This window comes from Gracilinanus agilis, chromosome 5, assembly GCF_016433145.1.
Source record: "Gracilinanus agilis isolate LMUSP501 chromosome 5, AgileGrace, whole genome shotgun sequence".
In the NCBI taxonomy this organism is placed as follows: Eukaryota; Metazoa; Chordata; class Mammalia; order Didelphimorphia; family Didelphidae; genus Gracilinanus; species Gracilinanus agilis.
Genome location: NC_058134.1, coordinates 225,775,206 through 225,800,501, shown reverse-complemented (window position 1 = coordinate 225,800,501; position 25,296 = coordinate 225,775,206). Strand labels below are relative to the sequence as shown.

At 42.5% G+C, this 25,296-nt stretch overlaps 1 protein-coding gene across 1 annotated transcript in view; it reads left to right on the top strand.

The window, feature by feature from the left end:
* Positions 1 to 25,296, top strand: part of TXNRD1 (thioredoxin reductase 1) — a 115,167-nt gene that overhangs the window by 14,142 nt on the left and 75,729 nt on the right. The window contains exons 2-4 of the mRNA XM_044679142.1: positions 14,067 to 14,189; positions 18,578 to 18,650; positions 24,002 to 24,121. Of these exons, the coding sequence (XP_044535077.1) occupies positions 14,103 to 14,189; positions 18,578 to 18,650; positions 24,002 to 24,121 (280 nt within the window). The 5' untranslated portion in view covers positions 14,067 to 14,102. The remainder of the gene's footprint in view (positions 1 to 14,066; positions 14,190 to 18,577; positions 18,651 to 24,001; positions 24,122 to 25,296) is intronic.

The following is a 25,296-nucleotide window of genomic DNA, read 5'->3' as shown; positions in this document are numbered from 1 at the left end:
CTTCCTTCCTTCCTTCCTTCCTTCCTTCCTTCCTTCCTTCCTTCCTTCCTTCCTTCCTCCTTTTCTTCCTTCCTTCCTTTTTCCTTACCTTCTATGTTTGAGACAGCTCTTAAATCAGAAGGGCAAGGGTTAGGCAATGGAGGTTAAGTGACTTGCCCAGAGTTACATAGCTAGGAATTGTCTGAGGCCAGATTTGAACCATCCTTCCAACTCCAGGCCTGGTGGTCTATCCACTGTGCCACCTAGCTGCCTCATAACTTTTCATAATAATGCTAAATCTTTATTAATTTCTAATATGGTAAAAATCAACAGATAGCCACATAAACAGAAGCTTTCTGGGAGTCCCCAATTTTTTACAGTGTAATGGGTTTTTCATGCTAAAATGCTGATTTAGTCTAATGCATTCTTTTTAAGATAATAGATTGAAAGTTGGAAGGGACTTCTGTGGCTCTTTAGCAAATCAAATAATGTATTTTATAAATCTTAAAAACACTATATTGGGGAAACTTAGTGGATTGAGAGCTAGGCCTAAAGATGGAAGGTCCTGGGTTCAAATGTGACCTTAGATACTTTCTAGCTGTTTGACCCGGGGAAATTCACTTAAGTCCCATTGCCAAGTCCTTACTCCATTTATGCCTTGGAACTAATACATGGTATTGATTCTAAGATGTTAGGTAAGGTTAAAAAACAAACCAACAAAACACCACTATGTAAATGCCTGATATTGTTGTTGTTTTCTGGTTAAACAAAAAAATAACTTTTTTAAGAGCTAGGAAACTTGAGGCTGAGAGTGACCTTGTCATGGTCACAGGGCTAGTTAGTGATAATTGAGACTGGGACCCAAGTCCTTCTGACTCCTGGTGCCATATTATTTCCCTTCTAGCTCCGTAGGTTCTTTTCGGGCCACTTTAACTTGAGATTCAGAGTTATCTAGGAGGTGTTTCCTTCTGTCCAAGTCCATCACCCATCTCTCACCCTCTGTCTCCTTTCCTGGACGAGTTATTGCTCTGCCACAATGGTTTATCACCATACTGATGTGGTCTCAAATAAGATTAGAGGGCAAATCCGTTCCAGGGCTGGCACGTTGGATGGAAGCCATGGGAAGGCTCTAGCTTGTTAGTACTTGAAACTGTCTAGCATGTGGTGATGAATGACCCACCTTGTTTGGGGAGATGCTGCCAAGTGTGGGTCTTTAAGAGAACAGGAATGCTGAAGAAACTCTTTAGTGTAAATTTAAAGGCTGTTCTGTTGTTGGGGTTTTTTTTTTTTTTTTTCTCTCTCCCTGAAGCATCTCAAATTAGGAGAGCCTGAGGAATTTTGCCCTCAAATACTGAGTCATTACTTGAGTAATTTTAAGTATTTTATGCATGAAGTAGCAAGTAATGATACAACTTTTTGAAGATATCCTAGTATATATAAGAAAATACACAAGTGATGGCAAGACTTGGGTGGAGAGGAAGGTGTTCTTTGTGTTTGCCTCAATACTAGAAAGACCAGGGCATCAATTGATGCGTTAAATTTTTTTCTGATACTTTTCCCTATTTGTGCTCAGGTACTTTATTATTATTTTTTTTTAAACTCTCACCTTCCATCTGAGAGTCAACACTGTGTATTGATTCCAAGGCAGAAGAGCGGTAAGGGCTAGGCAGTGGGGGTGAAGGGACTTATCCAGGGTCACATAGCTAGGAAATGTCTCTGGTCAGATATGAACCCAGGACCTTTCCAGGCCTGGCTTTCAATCTACTGAGCCATTCAAGTGCCTCCAGACCCCATGCACGTTAAATATAATTATAAGTAGATTTAAGACTTTTACTTTGAAATAAAATTCTCATTTTATTTGGAGCCTTTTGGATAAAAAGATGCACCAAGTCCGTTAACGTAGGACTTTTGAGGTATTCTTTTCTTTGTTTTTTGTTTTAAAGCCTTACCTTCTGTTTTAGAATTGATACTGAGTATCAGTTCTAAGGCAGAGGAGCAGTTTATGGGTTAGGCAGTTGGGATTGAATGACTTTTCTAGGGTCACAGAGCTAGGAAATGCTTTGAGGCCATACTTGAATCCAGGTCCTTCCCAACTCCAGATCAGGCTCTCTCTTTCCATTGAACCATGGAGGTATTCTTAAATTCTGATCCTTTTAAATCTTTTAACTAAGGAGTAGTGGCTATTAAAAAATAATGCTATTTTTCTTTTTTAATGTTGCTTTCATTTCCAAATACATAGTGTCTGAAAAGTCTTAAAACTATGTCAAGTCTTTTGAATACCCATAAATATCCTTTTCCCGGCCCTACCTAGTGAGCTGTCCATTGTAATCATGAATAAAAAAGGGAGGAAAAAGAAGTTTGGCAAACTTTTCTTCCAACCCACACCCCCCTCGCCCCAGAAAGGAAAAAAAAACTGATAAAAAAGTAGAGCGTTGGACTTAGAGGCAAAAAATTGTTGTTATTTCAGTTGTGTTTGACACCTTTAATTTTTTGGGTTTTCTTGGCAAGGATACTAGAATGGATTGCCATTGCCTTCTTCAGCTCATTTTATTTTATTTATGTATTTTTAAAATTCTTATCTTCTGTTTTAGGATCTGCTCTAAGGCAAGAGTAGCAATGGTTAGGCAATATGAGTTGAATGACTTTCGCAGGTCATTTAGTAAGTATCTGGATTGGATTCCCCTGACTCCAGGCCTAGCTGCCTTGTTCTTTGAACTCTTAACAGTCATGTGATCTCAGACACATTGCTCTGAGTCTCAGTTTACCTACTTCTGCTGAGTTGAAATCAAAGCTTCTTAACTTTATGTCATGGCCTGAAGCCCATTTTGCTGAAGCTAATAAACCCTCTTCTCAGAATCATGTTTTAGGCATAAAATAAAACACCTAGTAATAAAAGAAAACATTATATTAAATTATAATTAATAAAATATATATTTTTAAAAGTTCAAGGAACTCCTTGCCTGAAGGGTTTTTTCTATGGTCCTTTTTTGGGGTCCCATTTGAGATCTTCCATGCACAGGTGTTTCCTTTGAGAGTTAGGAAACAATCAGTTTTAACTCCATTTGCATAGCAACCTTTAAAGTTATGGCACATTTTCCTTTGTGTATTTTATTTTGATTTTGTTTTTCCATCACCATCATTTCCTTATTTTAAAAAATTTCCCTCAATTGCATGTAGAAATAATTTTCAACATTCATTTAAAAATGTTTTTTGAGTTCCAAATTCTCTCTCTTCTTCCCCTTTCCATCCCTGAGAGGGCAAGTAATTAGATAAGCACATAGGCTATTAATGTTTTCATTTCCCTCTCCAGAGGTCTGTCTCTTATAACAAAGAATGAAAAAGAGGAAAAAAGAGACAGCCAAGCAAAACTAAGCCACCTTTGAAATGAGCAGCACCTTAGTCTGGTGGCCAGTTGTGTAGCATTTTAGTGTTTACAAAGTTATCTTTCCAGAACAACCCTTTGGGCTAAGTAATCTAAAATAAATCAACAAGTATCTCTTTTCGGGGCATCTGGGTGGCTCAGAGGACTGAGAGCCAGGCCTAGAGATGGGAGGATCTGGGTTCAAATTTAGCTGTATGACCCTGGGCAAGTCACTAAACCCCTGTTGCCTAGCCCTTACCACTCTTCTGCCTTGGAACCAACACACACTATCGGTTCTAAGGTGTGAGAGAGGGGTTTAAACACACACACACATACACACACACACTCACAAAACCAAGTATTTCTTTCTGACCAAGGTACCTGGGATGCAAATACAAAGAAGGAAACAATGCTCATTTGCAAAGAGCTTCCAAGCCAGTGGGGGAGGTCACAAAAGCATCCTTAACTTGAGCCAGCGAGCTTATTTCTTGAAAAAATCTTATGCTGATGTTCCAAATAATTAGTTTCCTTTGTTATCTGAAGTATTTTATTTTATGAAGTTATAAACAGCATCCTGTAAAGGGATCCTCCAGACTACCAAATGGGGCTGCTGGGTAGCTTGGTACATAAAGTGCTTCTTCCCAAGTTCAAATTTGACCCCAGACACGTATTAGCTGTGTGACCCTGGGCAAGTCACTTTAACCCTGTTTACCTCAATTTCCTCATCTGTAAAATGAACTGGAGAAAGAAATGGCCAACCACTCCAGTATCTTTGCCCCCCACAAAAAACAAAAGTGAAATCAACCCAAACGGGGTTACAAGAGTTGGACACAACTGAAAAATGACTGACAACAAAAGACTACCAGAGGTTCAGATGACACAGTAAAGATAAGAGCCTGAGCACTATGGAATTATCTGCATGAGGCCCAGTGGGGTAACTTAGCCTGGGGTCCTGGAGCTGGTACATAGCGCACTAGATTAGGGTTGAAATCTTTTTTTTTTTTTTTTTTAATAGCTCCTACTTTATGTCTTAGTGTCAGCTCTAAGACAGAAGAGCGGTAAGGGTTAGCCAATGGGGGTTAAGTGATTTGCCCAGGATTGCTCAGGTAGGAAGTGTCTGAGGCCAGATTTGAACCCAGGACCTCCCGTCTCTAGGCCTGGCTCTCCATCCACTGAGCCACCCAGCTGCACCCTGTAGTATACTTCTATAATAAATAAATAAATAAGTGGAAAGAGCAAGAGGCTGGTTTCAAATCTGGTATCAGACACTCCCTGGCTGTGTGACCTTGGACAAATCACTTCATTCTGATTGCTGACTCCTTAGTACTCTTTTGCATTAGAATTGATATTAAGATAGAAGATAAAGGTTTTAAAATAAGTGAATGAATGGAAAAAGCATTTACGTGCCCCTTATGTGCCTCGCACTGATTTTGAAGAGACACCAGAAGAAGCTGTTGATCTGAAATTGTGCAAATGCCACGGCTGTTGGTGACTTTACCCGTGCGTCACCCCCATCTTCCTTGAGTGGGACATCATTCTTTCTAGAGATCAGGCACCGTTCCAGATGACACATCCAGGAAGCCGGGAGTGTTCACCTCTGTGGAAATGACCCAGTTCATAAACATGCAGCAGGAAGGTGGCTTAGGCATGGAAGGCAGCTCCAATTGTTCCGGCGGCCCGCGTTCACCCCAGCTCTGCGCCTTGTTTGGATTTCTCTTTGTGTGATAGCTCTTCTTCCTACTCATATTTATTTGATAAACAACCTGGCGGTCTTTGAGTCAGACACCCTGTTTCCTAAGGCTTCCTGAGGCCAGGCACCGCCACAGTGGTATTTAGTTTATGTAAACATTTGTCACTTGTCTGCAACACCTGTTGAGCCCGTCATTTGCTCCCACGTCCCTGGGGCTCCTTCTTCTTGCTTTGGGGGGGGATCAGCAAGGGGTGAGGCGTGTTACCGCAGGGAATAAGGTAATAACAGCCAAAGATCTGTTCTTTGCTGCAGGTTTTCTCTTCCCAAATAACTCTGTCTGCCCTTGTCTGCTTGGAAAAGATGAATGACTAGTTATGGGTGGAAATGATTGAATAATTGGGCCAGGTATTGAGGAGCCTGAGTCTGAGAGCCTCCACCCTCTGCAAGGACTACATACCTAATTCCTGGGGGTGAATATCAGTCAGCGACTGTCTAAGACCAGGAGGGAAACTTTTTTCCTTTCACAATGATTACCTTGCTTATGTTCATGTGGATGACAAGCTGTTATTATCATTGACAAGCAGTGATAAAAGAGCCGAGTCTAGAAGTCAGGGAATCTTGGGTTGCTATTTGTTATGTGTGTGATCTTGGGCAAGTCAGCTTCCCATCACTGGACCTCAGTTTCTTCATCTGTAAAATTGGGGTGTTGGACGTAGATGATTTCAGACAGAGGGCCCATTCCATTTCTAAATCTTTAATATCGGGATTTAGATTCAGTAACTTCTGGATCCAGGAAGTACAATTTTATCTTTTTAGCATGTAGCTGAGAGATGAAATGTTCCTTCTTTTAGAGGCTTTCTTGGTCTTGCCTCTTGTATAAATGGAGATTTCGAACGTTGGACTTCATCCCCGAGAAGTCCCTTAGTATTTCCCAAAATTCCTTTTCATCTCTCCCGCGCCTCCACATTTGTGTGGTCACATTATTGTTTTATAAGTTCTGTAGCTCCTCCCTCTCTTTTGCTCTCGTGAGCGGGCTGAATGGCTAGGTCTCTTACTTTAATTACTATTAATAAACTTTTAAAATATAATACTTGGAATATTGGATATTAATTTTAAAATCCACACTTTCCCCTTCCCCATTCTGCCCCCCAGGGCCTTCCCTCTGAGATTACCTTCCATCTCTATGTTGTCATTCAGTTGTTTCAGCCTTGTCTGACTCTTCACAACCCCCATTTGGCATTGTTTTGGCAAGGATACTGGAGTGGTTCACCCTTTCCTTCTCCAGCTCATTTGACAGATGAAGAAACTGAGGCAAACATCATAAAGTGACTTGTCCAGGGTCACACAGCTAGGAGGCATCTAAGGGAGTGATGGGCAACCTTTTGAGCTTGGTGTGTCAAAATTTGCCAAAAAACTGAACATAACTCGGGTGGTGTGTCACTTTGAGAAAAAAACCATAATCTCACGATATTTATAGTTTAAATAACAAAAATGTATAATTATAATACATAACTGTATTTAATAAACCAAAATAGGTAAATTAATATAGGTAGAATTGTCATCTATAGTGCACAGAATGTCTACACTACACTATAGTAAATGTTTTATCCTCAGTGTGCAGCCCCATACTTCTCCGTGCATGTCGACACGCGTCATCAAAAATGGCTACACGTGTTGTCATAGGTTTGCCATCACCGATCTAAGGCCAGACTTGATCTCAGGAAGGAGTTTTCCTGATTCTAAGCCCAGTGTGTGATCTACTTTGTCACCCGTATTTGTCTTACACATATAACGTGTTCATTTCAGCTTGAAGGTTTTTTTAATGTTTCTATCTCTAGCACTTTCTTGGTTCTGTACCTGTTGTAGAGAAGGAACTTAAGAAGTGCTTGTTGGTGATGGCATATTAGAGCATTCATGAATATATAGCTCTAAAACCAGAAGGGGCCTCAGAGGTCACCTAGTCCACTCCCCTGCATTTTACATTTGAGGAAACAGAGCCCTACAAAAGTGAAGTAACTTTCCTCAGGCAGGGCATGAGTAGTTGTAGCTAGAGCCAGAATTTGAACCCAGGACCTTTAATACAGAGGCTCCTAAATTTAGAGGTGGGAATGTACCTCAGAGTCCATCCCGCTAACCCCTCTCATTTTATAGAAGAGGAAGATGAGAGATGTGTAAGGCTTCAGGGACAAATCATAAGGATTGAGGCAGATTCAAGGAAATATAGGGCAGCAGGATACTGACAGCAAATGGGCAGTGGGGTTGGCTCATTCTGTCAGCATTTATTAAAGCCTGTACTATGTTGAGTTATGAACAAAGGAAAAAATTGAAGCTGTGCCTGACTTCAGGGAGCTTATTTTCTAACAGAAACTAAGGAAGGCGCAACTAGGTGGCACAGCAAATAGAATGCTGAACCTGGATTTGGAAGGACCTCGGCTCAAATGTGACCTCAGCCACTTCCTAGCTAGTTGACCCTGGGCAAGTCACTTGACCCAGTTGCCTAGCCCTTACTATTCTTTTACCTTAGAATCTATACTTAATATTGATTCTAAGACAGAAGGCTTTAAAAAATAACAACCAGAGACCACTTAAGTCATGGGCTTCAGTGTTCCTATCTGTACAGATAAAATAATCCCATGTGCAGGGAAGTTGAATCATCTTCTAAAATTACAGGGCAGTCAGTAGCAGATATAGGATTCGAACTCATATCCCCTAATTCTAAAGCTGAGATTCTTTCCAAGATTCTTTCCATTTTCCAGTTACTTACTCCTGTCAGTTGAAAGGTTCTTAAAGCCTCAGACTAGATCAGGTTTAAACACACACACACACACACACACACACACACACACACACACACACACACACACACACACACACACACACNTAAACACACACACACACACACACACACACACACACACACACACACACACACACACACCCTTTCTGTCCTAGTAAGAGCTATTTTAAGAAAAGGGTAAATGACTTGCCCAGGTCACACAGCTAGGAGGTATCCTAGGCCAGATTCAAGCCCAGGTCCTCCCAGTGCCAGGCAGCAGCCCCTGGACTAGATTTCCCTCTTTGCCTCCTTAGTCCTTATATGGTGCTCTTCTCTAATGTGTTCTTTGGATTCATTTGAAATTGGGATCTGGAAGGGGTCCAGAGCGGAGGTTTGATGGTGGTTTGCTTTGTTGCTGGTGCTTTGCGTGCTACCTTACCCATGGTAGGTGTTCCATATTGCTTGGTTGACATTTGAAAGTGGGCTAAGGAGGAAGCGGTACCCTAATTTTTTGGAAAGAGAATAAAAGCACTTGGAGGCTTTTGAACTCAGTTCTGGGGAGGTCATTCCCTGGGATGATTAAGACTTCTGACTGGAATGGCAGAGGTGGAAACCTGGTTAGATTAAGCTACCCAAGAGGAAGTAGAAGCAGTTTGCATATTTTAGTCCTGGGGTTTTGCCTGGAACCAGAAGAGATGATAACCCATTTGGGAAGGGGAAGTATGGTTGTTTGTGGGGCGGGACATGTATGTGGTAAGACAGAGAGGGTTCAAGAGTGAGCCTAGGCATAATTAAAGGAAGAGATCTTTTGTTAGTGGCAGTGGGGAATTCTGGGGGGGGGGGGTCAGTGATTGGAAGGAGAGTGGAGATAGGAAGGAGCAGTGATTGAAAATAGTATTTGAAAAGAGCAACAATGACTCTTGTAACAAAAATCTCACAGAAAGGGTAAGAAGGAAGTCCAGACGAATTATTAGAGCTTCTACATTAAGTGAGAAAATTTAAAAAAGACACACTCAGCCGCAGCTAGGTGGCTCTGTGGATAAAGCACTGGCCTTGGAGTCTGGAGGTCCTGGGTTCAAATGTGGCCTCAGACACTTCCTAGCTATGTGACCCTGGGCAACTTCACAATGTTTGTCTCAGTTTCCTCATCTGTCAAATGAGCCCTTGCTGCTTTTCTATCTTAAAATGAATACTCATTTGTGGATGGGATTTATTATGTAGGTGTGAAGAAAAGTAAGCTAAACATATGAGATTAATATTTCATTTATGCATAATCTTCTCTTTTTGTATATGGAAGTGCTAGTTTTATTTGGTTTTGTAAATTTTGCAATAAAATAATGTAAAAAAAATGAATTACTAGATCCAAGCTCTTCAGGATCACAGTCCAGCCCTCCTTCTCTTCTTTAAATGGGGAAATGTTCATATTTGATGATGTTTGTTAAGTTTGTGATTAAAAAGAAAAAAGGAAAATTTTAAGACAAGAAGGCCATGGGGGCAGCTGGGTAGAACAGTGGGTTGACAGCCAGGCCTAGGGATGGGAGGTCCTGGAGTCAAATATTGGCCTCAGACATTTCTAAGCTGTGCGACCCTGGGCAAGTCACTTAACCTCCATTGCCTAGCTCTTATTGCTCTTCTGCCCTGGTACCAATACATAGTGTTGATTCTAAAATGGAAGGTGAAGGTTTTAAAAAAGAAAAGAAAAGAAGGCCAAGAAGGAAGGACAATAGTCTTTTGGTCAGATGCTGATGTACTGTGTGGTTTTAAAAAGCAAAAATTTCTTGCCAAGTTTTGTTTGAATTTCTTGGGATTCAAATACTGGAACAGGAATCAGAGACAACCTAGAGGTGATTCTAAGCTAAGATAAAAGCCCCAAAGAGCAACCAAAGTCGCAGGCTTTGCTCAAACAGCCGTCTCTTTCCATGATGATCCTCCTTTTTCTCTCTTGCTAGGGATGCCCAGGAGACGGTGGGTTTTTAGCAGGATGCAGGTGATGGGAGGGGTGGCCCCAGGTGGTAGAAGGGAATAAGACGGAAATAGACTCTGACTGAGCAGTTATGAGATGAGCTGTCTGTGGGCTATGGGAAGGATTTCCATACGTCTGACTTGAGTCAGGCATGATGAGAACGTTTTGCATGCATGGAGAAGAGTATTATTTGTCAAGCCTTTGCGAGTTCCTCTTGGAGGAAGGTAATGCATCAGCTCCTGATTCCTGAGGATGAAGCATCATAATCAATCAGTCAAGCAAGAATTTCTTTCATGCCAGCTAGCATAGCCTCCCAGAGTCTAGAAGCTTCTTTCACCAAGGTGGATTGCCACCTTTGTGTACCTTTTGTAGGCAGTACTTCCTGAATTGGGACAGCTAGGTGGCACAGTGGATAGAGTACTGGACTTGGAGTCAGGAAGATTTATCTTCTTGGGTTCAAATCTGGTGTCAGACACCTACTGGCTGTGTGACCCTGGGCAAGTCACTTCACCCTGTTTGTTTTCTCATCAGTAAAATGAGCTAGAGAAGAACATGGCAAACCACTCCAGTATCTACCAAGAACATCCCAAATGTGGTCACAAAGGGTTGGGAACAACTGAAAAACAAACAAACAAACAAAACACAACTCAACAATTTCCCGAGGGCTAGTAGTATCAAGCCAGGGTCATTTAACCACACATCAGGGTCCCTGTGGCTGCATATGATTTAGGCACATATTTATGTTGTCAGTGTTCTGTTGTATTTTATTCTTCTAAACCCTTTCCTTCTTGTCTTTGTAGCAATTCTTTTTTTTTTTTAACCCTCATCTTCTGTCTCGAAATCAATACCTTGTATTGGTTCAAGGCAGAAGAGTGGTAAGGGCTAGGCAATGGGGGTCAAGTGACTTGCCCAGGGTCACACAGCTGGGAAGTGTCTGAGGCCAGATTTGAACCTAGGACCTCCTATCTCTAGGCCTGGCTCTCAATCCACTGAGCCACCCAGCTGCCCCCATTTGTAGCAATTCTAAGACAGAAGAGCAGTAAGGTCCAGGCAATTGAAGTTAAATGACTTGTTCAGGGGCACACATCTAGGAAGGGTCTGAGGTCAGATTTGAACTCGGGTCCTCCCAACTTGAGTCCTAGAGCTCTATCCACTGTACTACCTAGCTACTCCCTAACAGACATGATTAAGTGCCTACTGTATGCCAAGACTCTGCTAAGGAGGAAAAAGAGAAAGAAAAACAATTCATGGTCCTCGATCTGGGGAGCTTTCGCTCTCTTCCCAAGCGCTCAGCCCTGTGGTGCCCGTTCTTTTCTGCTCTCCCTGGCTTTGCGCCGGGGCTCTTCTCTGTTTTTTATGCTTCCTGCACTCGGGCTGCCCTTTGGCCTGACACCGGAGCCTTGAGAAGGCCTGGTCAGCCTGTCCTTGTGGGGCTTCCAGCAGGAGAGTCAGCGTGACGAGGCACAGGGAGGGCTCGCCCTGTGGGCTTGGCTCTGCTCTGATAACAATCTTACACGATGGCCGCCAGAATGACTGGGGTTCTGGACATGAGTGAAATGACTTTATGGTCCTCCTTAAACCCTGTCCTCCTCGGGGGCGGCACGGAAGGAGGGGGATGTTTGGGAAATGGCTGGGGGGTGAGTAGGTGTGGGCTGGCCACCGGAGGACAGCTTCTGCTTTCCCCGAGTTAGCTCTCTGGAAACCATTGTTTCTCTTTCATGTTCACTGAGTTCATTTACATGGGGGAAAAACTCAGACGTGTTGATTTGCTGTCCTGAGTTCAGATCTCTCCTGGTCATCCCAGTGAGTGGTATAAGATGAGTTTCCTGCCCCACACCTCTCATTTTACAGATAAGCAGACAGAGATTATTGACACATTGACCCTGAGCCCGAAAGGGTCTTGGAAGGCAGCTTAGTACTACTCTTCCGTTTTACAGATGCAGAAACTGAGACCCAGGGAGCATGTGATTTGCCCTGGGTGCCTTTGTACCCCTGTCTGCGGTGGGATCTGAACTCAAGTCCTCTGACTCCGAAGCCCCGGGCTCTCTCCTCTGTCCCTCAGTGCCTCCCTTGTTGCTAGCCCTTGTTACTGAATTCTCTTTTCCTCCCACAGTGCCTTGTGTTGAAGGTGGAGTGTCAGTCATAATGCCATTTGGATATTGGCTGTACTCACCCACCTTTGACTTTACGCCTGTCAGGTTTTCCTGTGTCTGGTTCGAGTACTGCTGTGTCCCTGGTGTTTTCACATTGTCCCCTGCACACCCCCCACCGATGCCCTCCAGAAGGGGACGGAGGCACCGCCTCAGGGCAGTCCCTCATCCTTGGGCTGCCCCCTTGCTACTGCCCGCACCCAACCCTCCTCCTGCTGACCCCAATTCCTGCCTGCCACCCTCTCCATCTGGCAGCAGGAGAAATATTCAGCCTGACCCGGTAAGTTGAGGCACTTTCCTTTCTGGGTTCTCAGGACTCCTTTCCTCCTTGGCCCCATTCCTTCTTGTCCCTTTCCATAAGAGTATTGTTCAGTCATACCCAATTCCTTGTGCCTCTATAGACCATGGCTATCCGTGGGGTTTTCTGGGCGAGGATTCTGGAGTGGTTTGCCATTTCCTAGTGGTTTGCCATTTCCTTCTCCAGTGGATTCGTCATAATGGTACTAGAAGAGATTTGGGGGTGATCTCACTTGACCCCCTCATTTTATAGAAGAAGATACTAGCCTCAGTATCAAACAGAGTCATGATTCAGATCCAGGTCCTCTGTCTCCAAATCCACAGTAAAATCATCACGTTTCTCATGACAATACAATATTTTCCTTTTTGATAAAGAAATCCTGATGAAAAATTCTACGCCATCCAATACCCACACGTCCCTCCAGAGTTATAGAGGGTAGACTCTTAAATTAGATTGCATCCCCAAAGTCCTTTGCGCCAGTGAGGATGAAACGGGGCCAAACATGGGGAAGAATTAAGGAGTGAATTCTTCTTAGCTCCTCTTTTTAATTAAAACGGTAATTCTTTAAGACCAGAAACCTTAATATGCAAGGGATATGGATTGGCCCATCCTAAATCCAATACAAAGAGCTTCAGGGGCAGAGAAGCAAAAGAAAATCACCTCTTGTCAATTGGATCAGCAGCCTCTGACTTAAAACATTCCCCTTTAACCTTCCCTGTGGGCGAATGTCATGTCTTTTTTTTTGTTTTTTTTGTTCACCATAAAGTGGACCCTAAAAATAGTCTCTGAAAGTCTTTGGATGGTTTTGGATGGTGAAATCGTGGTGCTTGCCTCCCCTAGCCCAGCCTTCCATTCCGTCCTGCCTTGGGCCCCTTCTCGGCTGATCTTTGCCCCAAGAATGTTTTTATCTTGAATGCACTCAGAGCAAAGGCAGGGTTGGTTTTTTTTTTAACAGCTTAATAAGGTAAAAAGGCACTAAGAAGAAATCATTGCCTGCTATTGGGCTATTTCCAAAGACCTAAACTAGTGTCTTTTTATAATGTAAATGAAGTCTTTAGTGAAGTTATTTTTTCCTTATCAATGTCAGTTTCCAGTGGGTTCCCCCTTTTCTCACATTAGTGCCCTTTTAATCCATACTTTCTTAGAATTAACACCATGTACTGGTTCCAAGGTAAAAGAAGGGTAAGGGCTGGACAAGGGGGGGGTTAAGTGACTTGCCCAGGGTCACACAGCAAAGAAGTGTCTGAGGCCAAATTTGAACCCAGGACCTCCCGCTTCTAGGCCTGACTCCATCCACTGAGCCACCCAGCTGCCCCTTACACCCCCTCTTCTGCAAAGAAGGAAGAGAAGTCCATTTTTCACTGTCATTTTTGGGAATGAACTTAATGATAAATACAATTAATTCTGTTCTTTTCTTTTACTTTGCTGCACATTCTGAAATCTGTTACCCTTTCATTCTCTACATTCTTCTCCATTTCCTTTTGGATATCCGTGGCTTAGAAGACTGCCCGGGGCACTGAGATTTAGCCCCTTGCTGACAGTCACACAGGCATTACGGGTTGGAGGCAGGACTTGCACTCGGGTCTTCTCGAAACCAAGACCACCTCTCTGTGCTGTGCAGTATTGCCTTTCCACGGAGGGTCACCGAAGAAGGGGCAGCTCGTGGGAGGAGGGGCGGAGACCTCCGCCAGGTCTGCCTGCTCTCGCACCCAGAGTTTGCACTTCCACTCTGGCAGGGGGAGCGAAGCCGAGAACTCGGACCCGTTCTGGGCGGTCCGAGCGCTGGGGTCCGGGCTCTGGAGATGGTCTGCCCTCCGGTGAAATGCTTCTCCCTTACGTTTTCCTTCAGGCCAATAGGGAAGTCCCACCTCGAAGTCGACCGAGAATGAATGGGTCCGAGGAGCCCCCCGAGGCCTATGACTACGACCTGATCATCATCGGAGGGGGCTCTGGAGGCCTGGCCGCTGCCAAGGTACGTGCACCGCAGGGACTCTTCGTCTGCCGTGGATGGGGCGCGAGGACGATTTTAGAGCTTTGCCCACTCTCGGGGACCCCTTTCCATTTGGGGTCCTTTTGGCAAAGATCCTGGAGTGGCTTGTCATTTCCTTCTCCAGCTCAGTGTGCAGGCGAGGAAACTGAGGCAGACAGCGTTAAATGACTTGTCCAGGATCCCATGGCCTGGCACTCTAGCCACTACATCATAGAGTTGCCTCAGAAACCATTATACAGATCAGGAAACTGAGTTCCAGAATTTTTTTTTTAAACTCTTACCTTCTGTTTTAGAATCCATACCGAGTATCGGTTCTGAGGCGGAAGAATGGTAAGGGTTAGGCAATGGGGGTTAAGTGACTTGCCCAGGGTCACACAGCTAGGAAGTATCTGGGACCCAGAAAATTTTTTTATAAAAAACAAAAAATTGCCCGAGGTCATAGGACCATAGATTTAGAGCTCCAAGCCTTCTAGTCTATTCACTTCCTATTTTAGGAGGAAACAGAGGCAGGCCTATCCATTAAAATGTAGCTTTTCCATGAATGGACAGTCAAATATGTAAAACTACTGGGGACCAGAAAGAGAGATCTCCAGCTTTGTAACTGAACTATCCATCTGGAAACAATATTTCCAATTTTGGAGCAATACTGTTAAGAGATACCGCTGGCCTGCCTACTCCCTAGTCCCTCTGCAGCACTTTACATGATTATCTCATCTGATCCTTGGGGAGGTACATGGATGAAGCACTTGTCTGGGCTTCACATCAGGAAGACTCCTCTTCCTGAGTTCAAATCCAACCTCAGACACTTACTAGCTGCATGACCCTGGGCAAGTCACTTAACCTTGTTTGCCTCAGTTTCCTCATCTGTCAACTGATCTGGAGAAGACCTGGCAAACCATTCCAATATCTTTGCCAAGAAAACCCCAAATGGATTCACGAGGAGATGGACACAGCTAAAAATGGTCAAACAACAAACATTGAGGTTGAGAGGGACTGAGTGACTTGCCCAGGAATTTGAACTTGGGTCTTCCTGACTCCCAAACCAGCCCCCTACACAGTCTGTCACCCATCTGCCTTATTAAGTGCTTAACATTTTGCAGCCATGTGCTGAGAGCTGGGGACACAAAAATAAAACAGGGGAAGCAACTTTGAAGTATGCAAGTATATGTTAATATTAATTACAATATTAATAGAATATATTAATAGAAAACCTATCTGACTTTACACTTAATGTAATCTAGAACTAATGTAGTAAATGAATATCTTAATATATAGCAAATAGGGGGCAGCTGGGTAGCTTAGTGGATTGAGTCAGGCCTAGAGATGGGAGGTCCTGGGTTCAAATCTGGCCTCAGATACTTCCCAGCTGTGTGACCCTGGGCAAGTCACTTGACCCCCATTGCCTACCCTTACCACTCTTCCACCTAGGAGCCAATACACAGAAGTTAAGGATTAAAAAATATACATATATATATCAAATACAGACTGTATTCCTATATGGTAGGTAGGGAGGAGGGACGTGTCGGGCTCCAGGAGGTGGAGGTGAAGAAGGGACTGTCTCCTCACGTGGGAGAGGATGGACAAACCTTCTCAAGGTCGCACTGTCCTCTAACGCGTTCATTAGGAAGATTTTTCCCTCCCTGAATCTCCCCATTGGAGCGGCGGAGGCTGCAGGCAATTTATTTCCAACAGCTGTGATCCTGTAAGTCTCCCAGGAGGGGCAGGAAAAGGAAAATGAGATCACTCGGTAGAGTTTAGAAGGGGGTCTGGGAGCCGCTCCTAAGGGGAGAAGACGAATGTGTCCGCGTTGGCCTCCCCTCCAAGGGCCCAGGCGAAGGGGTGCTTCTGCTTTTGAGGAGGGCCTGTGATCCCAGTCTTGGGCCATCTGCTCAATCGTCTGCCAGGAGCCAGTGAAGTGGGCATCAGGGAAGGAGGATTCAAATGAAGCCCAGAAGAGGCCCCCAAACTCTCCTCTTCTTGGAAGTTAAGATTTAGGTGCCCCTCATCCTGCCAGTGCCAGAGCTTGGATTTAGGGCTGGGTGCTGGGGATACAGAGACAAGAATGAATGAAAAGCACCTTCTGCATGACAAGCCAGGCACTGCCAGGTGGACAAAGGCAAAAAATGAAGAACGAATGAATGAAAAGTACTCAGGTACTGTTCTGGATATACAGAAACAAAAATGAATGAATGAATGAAAAACACTTTTTAAGTACCTGCCATAAGCTAGGGGCTATTTTAGACATACAAAGGCAAAAATGAATTAGTAAGTGAAGAGCATAAAGTATTTAAGCACCTTCTGTAAGCCAGACATTGTGTTGGACATGTAGAGTCAAAAATGAATGAATGAATCAATGATGAATGAACGAATGGAAAGCACTTATTAGGCACTATCTAGAAGCCAGGCACCATCCTGAGGACACAGAAACAGAAATGAATGAGTGAACGAAAAATGTTTTTAATTACCTGCCATAAGCTAGGGACTAGTTTGGACGTACAAAGATAAAAAATGAATTAGTAAGTGAAGAATGAAAAGTACTTATTTAAATACCTTTTTTAAGCCAAACATAGAGACAAAAATAAACGAATGAATGAAAAGCACCTATTAAGCACCTTTTATAAACCAAGCACTGGGTTGGGCATACACATGTGAAAATGAATGAATGAAACTTATTTCTTAAGCACTTGCTTATAAAATTCACGAATGAAATTAGCCTGACACTGGTAACTCAGGCATTTGGGCATATATATATGTATATGAAGTTAATATAAAATTAGACAGATGCCTTTTAAAAATAACTTTATTGGTGCCTTTTGTTTTTTTGTTATCGTAGTTTTTCCCCAAGACACCTTTTAAGTCAAGCTATTAGATGATGGTATACCTCATGAAGCAATCATTTCCTAGAGTGAAACTTGATTGCCCATTAAGACTGCTTTTGAGCCTCTTTCTGTATTTCATATCTGCATCCCCAGGTGCCCTTTGCAGATAATAGGTTTTTCATTGTTTAATATATGGATTCTTCTAAATCAAAGAAAGAACACAATCTGTTTTGCTATTCAACCTTAAATCTGTTTTCCATTTTTTAAACCCTTACTTAACCGTCTTAGAATCAATACTGTGTATTGGTTGTAAGGCAGAAGAATGGTAAGGGCTTGGCAGTGGGTGCTCTAAGTGCCTTTCCCAGGGTCACACAGCTAGGAAGTGCCTAAGATCAGATTTGAACCCAGGACCATCCATCTCCAGGCCTGGCCCTCTATCCACTAAGTCATCTAGCTGTCCCTTTCAGTTTCCTTTTTAAGAAATAGACCCAGAAAGGTTTCTTCACTTGAACCTTTCCAAAAGATTTTCAGAAGATAGTCAACTAATTTAGAAGATAATTCTTTCTTAGGTTTTTTTTTTTTTAAATAGGGAAATTCCTCCCCTAAAAGTGTCCCCACCAATGCAGAGTAGATCGTTGTAATTTTACATTTTTAGAGAGCTGGCTAGTTCAGTCAAGTGTTAAGTGACTTGTCTAGGGTCACACCGACATGATAAGTCAGACGTTCCTGATTTCAAAGCCAGCCGCCTTTCCTTTCTCTGTGTTGCCAGGCTGCCTCTCATATATTCTTCCTAACATGGATGTAAAGGTCATACAGGAAAATAAACTTATTAAGAAACACATCAAATTCTTGAGGTTCATTAGAAAAAAGGTCAGAGACCTGGATTCAAATGTAACCTTCGATACCCCTTGCTGGTATGACCTTGGGCAAGTCATCCCCTTCCTGGGCTCTGTCTCATAGCTGGTAAAATGAGGAGGTTGGACTCAGGAGTCCGTCCTGGCTCTAACCAATGTTTCTGTGACTTGAGGACACTTGATAGGACTGAACATACTTAAAAAATACCCTTTCCAAGAAAGATGCTGCTTGATAGTTTCATAAGAAAAATCTCTACCATCCAGCCTTAACTAAATGCGGTAACGGCTTACTTGTTGGAGATGGTCAGTTCAATTTCTAGTCACTTTATAAAGAACACGTAGAAACATGGGCTCTTGGAAATGAGCCTCTGTATTGTTCTTGGTCACTTGAGTTTCTTGGAAATGGCCTGACCTTTTCCTATTATTGCTTAATTACTAAATGTTGCGTCTGAGGCAATCATTTCTTAGGGCAAAACTCCATTACGCATTAAGTCTGCCCCTGAGTGTCTTTCTGTAGATTTTTTTTCATTTTCATCCCAGTTATGGTAATGGCCTCGGCATATAAAGGTTTGCTGGGTTTAATAACTGGTCATGCTCTAGTCATTATTGGTTAATGGAAAAACAGCATGACCCTTTAGCTACAAGACACTTTCTGGGCTCATTTTTGGACATTAAATTTATTAAATTTTTTCCTCAGGAGGCAGCCAGATATGGCAAGAAAATCCTGGTGTTGGATTTTGTGACTCCGACTCCCCTTGGAAATAGATGGGGTAAGTTTTTCTGAATTTGTGATACAAATCTGTGGGAACTTTTGTTTTTGTTTTTTGTTTTTGTTTTGTTTTTGCAGTTATAAAATCATTTGCTTACGAAATGCATGAGTGAAATGAGCCAGACGCTGGTGATTCTAGCAATTGGGTCGAGGCGCATTGGGTTCGAATTTGTCATTGGCATTCCACCTCTTAAGCACAGCCAGCTTGGGTGTTGTTGGCTTGGAATGTCAAGTGATAAACGTATTGCCACAAACGAGCCTCTGATGGCAGGTCAAGCATTTGGGGCAACTTGGTTTCCCCGAGGATCGAGAGAGGTCTCCTCGATCTTGCTTCGAATCTCTCCCCTAAGCCCACGGTTATAAAAGCAGAAACCCCAACGAGCCTCCTTCGGTGCCAGGGTCACCGTGGCTCCACGGCTCCCCTGTTGGCATTCTCATTAAAGACGTCATTTACTATCCTTGGCTTGAAAAAAAAAAGTTTGATTCATACCTTTTTGTTTTTACTTTGTGGTCAGTTCTGGCTCTTCCTCTTCCCTCACCACGATCCAGCAGAGACGCTTCTTTTTCTTTGTAGGTTGCTGGCTATTTCTTATTATTCCCCACATGCATGCATACGGAGCGGTACCGCTAGGTTGTTTCAGTCGTGTCCGACTCTTTGTGACTCACTTTGGAGTTTTCTTGGCAAGGCAGATCCTAGAGCAGTTTGCCATTTCCTTCTCCAGCTCATTTTTAAATGAGAAAACAGAGGCACACGCAGGATTAAGGGACTTGCCCAGGGTCACAGAGCTAATAAATTTCTGAAGCTAGATTCAAACTCATGGAAATGAGACTTCCTCATTCAAAGCCCACTGCCCTGCCTAACTCTGTGTACCTATGTATATGTATACATTTATATACATTTATATATACATATACATAAATATATATTTATATATACTGGAGTAAAGCCTCACTATTTGCATGTATCTTTGTAAATAAATAGATCCCCAAATAGTTTATGCATTGGGTAGTGTTTTGAATGTTTCCTTTAAAAATATTTATTTTGACGTTCTTTTTAAAAGAATTTTTTTTTATTTCCAAATTCTCTTCCTCCCCCAGACCCTCCCCATCCACTAAGAAAGAAGGCAAGCAATACAATATCCGTTTTACGTTTGAAATCACGTAGAGCATATTTTCATATTAGCTGTGTTGCCAAAAAAAAGGCAAAAAATATAGAAAGTGAGAAAATCAGACTTGACTTTGCACTCAGAATTCATCTCTTCTCTCTCTGCTGTCGCAGGGATAACATTTTTCATCATGAGTCCTTTTCTTTAACAGAGAAAAACAGTGAAAACCAAACCAACACACGCTTGACTCTAGGTACCGTTCTGCCCTGCCCCTCGCCCTCTACCTTGCCATCAGCAGGGCATCTCTTCCTTAGAGACAAGAGAAGTCATTATCGTTCAGCTTTCAGCCGCTACCATTTTTGCCCTTTCTTAAAGCCTTCCTGTTAAGAATGCTAATGCAGGGGCAGCTCCGTGGATAGAGAGTCAGGTCTAGAGACCACAAAGAGGTCCTGGTTCCAGTCTGGCCTCAGTGGCTTCCTCTCTGTGTGACTTTGGGCGAGTCACTCCGCCCCCTTTGCTTAGCCTTTACCCCCTTGGAACCAATATACATTATTGCTTCTGAGATGGGAGATGTGGGTTTAAAAAAAAAGAATGATAATGCAAAGAGGTAACTAAGGGACTATTTTTTTTAATCAAGGTAACTTTGTATACCAGTAATATGTTGGATGGGATGTTCTGCATATCTTAAGGAACCCCAGATTTGCAGTCAAAGGAATTGGGTTCAAATTCTAGTTTTTTGCATGACTATCCTGTGAGTTGAGACTAAATCCCAATGACCTCTTACTTTGATTTTAGCTTACCAGCCATGATCTGATTTTACTTGCAGATTTGTTTTTGACAAAAAGGAAACTTAGGTCTCTGGCATCTATCTCCCACACTAAATTAACCTTGAACCTCTGTGGCTTGTGGGAATTATAGAACCAATGATTCTATATTGGTTCCATTGATGGAATTGATGGTATTGATTCCAAAATGGAAGGTAATGGCATTAAAAAGAAAAAAGACATTAGTACACATGGGAAGCTAGGTAGGTCAGTGGATAGAGAGCTAGACCTAGAGTCTGGAGGACCTGGGTTCAAATCCGGCCTCAGACACTTCCCAGCTGTGTGACCCTGGGCAAGTCACTTGACCCCCATTGCCTACCCCATACTGCTCTTCTGCCTTGGAACCAATACACAGTATAGATTCTAAGATGGAAGGTAAGGGTTTAAAACAAAATTTTTTTTTGTTACAAGGGAAAGTTTGTTAGGTTGTTGTATAGGGTATTTATGGAAATAGCTGATATGAAATAAAATAATCAAAAATAAGAAAATAAGAAAAACATAAACCAATAATAATAGCAATAAAATGTAACCTTTAAAAGATAGGCAAAATTGAAGGCTCTCTAAACTTAGCGATTTCATCTATAAACACATGGATGTTTTTTCTTGCCCTGCCCTGCCTTCAAAGTTTAGTATAAGGATCAAATGAGATTATGTTCAAGGAAGGCTTTTCAAAACTCTAAACATGTTCTTACCACCATCCAAGACTTGGAGGGATTAAGTGCCCTGCCCAGGGTTATATGGCAGGTGAATGGTGGAGACAGGGCTAGCCTTGAGATGCCAATAGCCACTCCCCGGCTCCTTTCTGCTGAAATTCACTGACTGGCTTTTAGATGAAGAGGAGACATCGTTTAGGAATGGAGTGGCAGCTCTGGCCAGTGGGCTCTCTCGGACCACCCCGACTCGAAGAATAGACGTTGAATCATAACACATTTCATTCTCAATGGGGAAATAGACTAGCTTAATTAGCTTTCAGCCTGCTCTGGCAGATAGGGGCTTTATATCTTTAATCATGAACAACACTTACGGGGAAGAAGCCAATTCCACTTTTCATGCCTCTATAATTGCAAATGTGGGGGAACTAAATGGCTCTCCTCCCTGAGGGCGGCTCCTTCTGTTGGCCTCTTGGATCAGATGCAGGTTTACTTAACCCGGGAGGTTCATGAGGGGGCATGATGTCTAGGTGATGGTTTTTCCTTCTTAGGAAGATTTTTTATTTTATCTGAAAGTGGCTCAGAGGATCACACTTTTCATCTGTTTGCTTATTAGAATTATTACTTTTTTTAAATGACCTTGTGCTTGATCACATGGTTCAATGGGGACATGATGGGGATGGAGACTCTAAACAATCACCCCAGGGCAAATATCAGTAATATGGAAATAGGTTTTGAACAATGATGCATGTATAACCTAGTAGAATTGCTCGTTGGCTCTAGGAGGGGGGAGGGAGGAGGAGAAGGAAAGAACATGAATCATGTAACCATGGAAAAATATCCTAAATTAATTAATAAAGTAATTTTTTTAAAGAAAGATTACCTTCTGTTTTAGGTTCAATATTAAGTATTAGTTCCAAGGCAATGTGATTTGCCCAGAGTCACACAATTATGAAGTTTCTGAATCATATTTGAACCCAGGACCGCTCCTCTCTAGGCCTGGCTCTCAATCCTCTGGGCCATCTAGCTATCTGCTAGATTACCTATGTGACTTCAGACTAATCAGTTCTATCCTTTAGACGTCAGTTGCCACTCCTGTAAAATGAAGGAATTAGACTAGATGGTCTGAGATCCCTTTTTGCTCTCATTCTAGAATTCTAGGATTTGTACTTTTTTTTTTTTTGTTTAGCCTCTTGGGCAGAACTAAGGCAGATGAATTGTTTTAGGTTTTCTTGGACCCATTATGACTTGAATTCTCTCCTCATCTGTCTGATTGCATGAGGACAAATTTTCTTCATTTCTTTTCTCAGTGCTTGTTTCCCTTTCTGAAAAACAAGGGCGGGCAACCAGAGGTGGGTAGGTAGACAGCATTGGAGAAATACCTAAAGATTAGGAAGAGAAAAAGGTGTTTAACTAAACACAGATTAAATCCCTCCCAAGTTCTAGGCAACCATCATCACTATAAGTTGCAGAGCAAGTGCCAGTCTACATTGGTCGAGGGAATTTATGAACTGGGAGTGAAGAAATCACAGATCTGGTTAAAAAAGAAAAAAATTCTTGAACAATAGATCCAAAATAAGACCACTCCTGCCCATAGGAGCATCCTTCCTATATTCCTATACAAGGTATCAACCTTGTAACTTCCTTTAAACCTTAAAAAATTATCACAAATATAGTTACAGAGATGCATATGTCTATAATGATATACAAATATAAGTCCAGTAGAATGTAAACTCCTTGTGGGCAGGGACTTGCATTTTTGTCTTAGTATCATCAGGGCTTAGGTCACTGCCTGGCACATGTGTAAAGGGTAAAAAGGGAGTTTTATTGGGTTAATATTAAAAGGTTGGTCACCAGGGAATTGAATAATTATCAATCCCCAATTAAAGAATAACCTCAAGTCAAAATGACTTTTATGGAAGTTTATTTACAATTGAGGAGAGGAAGAAGAAATAAGGAAATTAGAGAGAAGAGACCTGAAGGGCCTTGGAGGTAAACAAAGCAAAAGCTTCAGCTCACAGAGTCTCTATCAAAAAGGAAGTTCCTTAAGAGAAGTTCAGGAAGATTCAGTATTTACACTCACCATGTGGAATTTCAAAGGAAATATTTAAGAACAATCTCACCAAGGTCCAGAGTTCCTCCAAGTCCCGGTCACGAACCAGAAGAGCTCCTTCAGGTCCTGTTTACGAACCAGAAGAGAGGAGCTGAGTTCACTGAGGTCTCTTTTTAAAGGGGCCTCTTTTGCGTCACTTCCTGTGCCTTCCTCTTAGTTTACATGTCCAATCACAACAGATGCTTTTCCTAAGACTGCCTAGGAGGCAGTCAGTAAATTCTGATTTGGCACTCACTCTAGCACATATGGGTTACAGACCTCCCAACTTGTGAGTTAAGTGGAGATATTTTCACCTTTGATGATTTAATCTAAAGATGGGTAGGGTAGATTTAATCTCATTATCACACATGGTAGGCTCTTTTTTTTACGCTTGTTGAATGGATGAACTAATTTAGTTTATTTGTCACATCTGATAAATTAGTTTTTAACATGAATCATGTAACCATGAAAAAATATTCTAAATTAAGTAAATATACTTAATTTTAAAAAAGAAAGAAAAAAATCAGTTTTTAGGTGAATTGGAACAAAACCATGATGGCCAACACCATTCCTAAAAATTTGTGGATTAGAATTGTAATGATAGTTGCCATTGACCTTGTTGGGCATGATATGGACCATCTACTGGGCTAAAAGTATTTATTTTTAAAACATCATTGCAGGTCTTGGAGGGACATGTGTGAATGTCGGCTGCATACCCAAGAAACTCATGCACCAGGCAGCCTTGTTGGGGCAGGCCTTGCAAGACTCCCGCAAGTATGGATGGCAACTCTCAGAAGAAGGTAAAGAGATAAAATCTACTTGTGCTGTTTGTGGTTGCTGTTGAGCTTATGATGGATGCCCTGGCCATTGTTAATCACTTGGTGAATGCTACACATGAAGGTGGTTTTTCTAGCATTCTCTCTTTTCCTCCTTCTCTCTCTCTTCCTCCCTCTATGTCTCTTCTTTCCCTTTATCCCTCCCTCTCCCTCTTTCTCCTCCCTTCTCTCTTCTCTCCCTCTCCTTTCCCTTTTTTTCCTCTCTTTTGTTTCTCTTCTCTCCTCTTCTTCCTTTTTCCTTCACTGTCTATATTTCAAGAAGCTTAGGGATATAAAGCCTTTGAGATCACTGCATAGGGAGTCGAATTTTACTATATTTGAGAGCTGGAGAAGCTTCCAATTTAAAAAATTTGGGGGTCACTTGCAGATAGATCCTCCCAGTTTTATTGTGTTGTATTAAATATACATGGCCTTCGAGGTTTCTTGAAGTAATATTTATCACTGATTTTTTTTGGGGTGGGTGGGAGGACTAGGGGCAAGGATTGTTCCATGAGAAGATATTTTCCCCATCCCCATTTCCCACTGTGAATGGTTCAGTTGTTTGTTGTCAGTCATGTCCAACTGTTGGTGACCCCATTTGGGATTTTCTTGGCAGAGATCCTGGAATGGTTGGCCATTTCCTTCTTTAGCTCACTCGGCAAATGAGGAAACTGAGGCAAACAGGGTGAAGTGACTTGCCCAGAGTCACACAGCTAGGAAGTGTCTGAGGCCAGGTTTGAACTCAGGAAGAGGAGTCTGACGCCAAGCCTGGTGCGCTCTCCACAGAGCCACCTCGCTGATTTCTGGTCCTTAGCTTTCCACTGTGAGATCTGACTTAAGTCCTGTCTTATAAAGAGGATAAGGGAGATACTCAGACTCCATCTCCCCAATGGCTTTCTAGAAATGAAAGTCCTCAAAAAGGATGTGGGTAGAAGGAATAGCTGATTGCCTGTCTACAGCCCAGTGAGTGTCCCGGACTCTTAAATTGAGGTGTCGGACTGTTATGAGGAAGATTATGGTACCCATATTTTTTACAGGACAGAGAACACAGCCTCATAAACTGTTTATTCAGCCACCTGGTGATCTAAGGCTCCATTATCCAGCCATATTTGATGTAAGCTTTAAATTCCCTGCACATCTGAAAAATGTTCCCAGGCTGA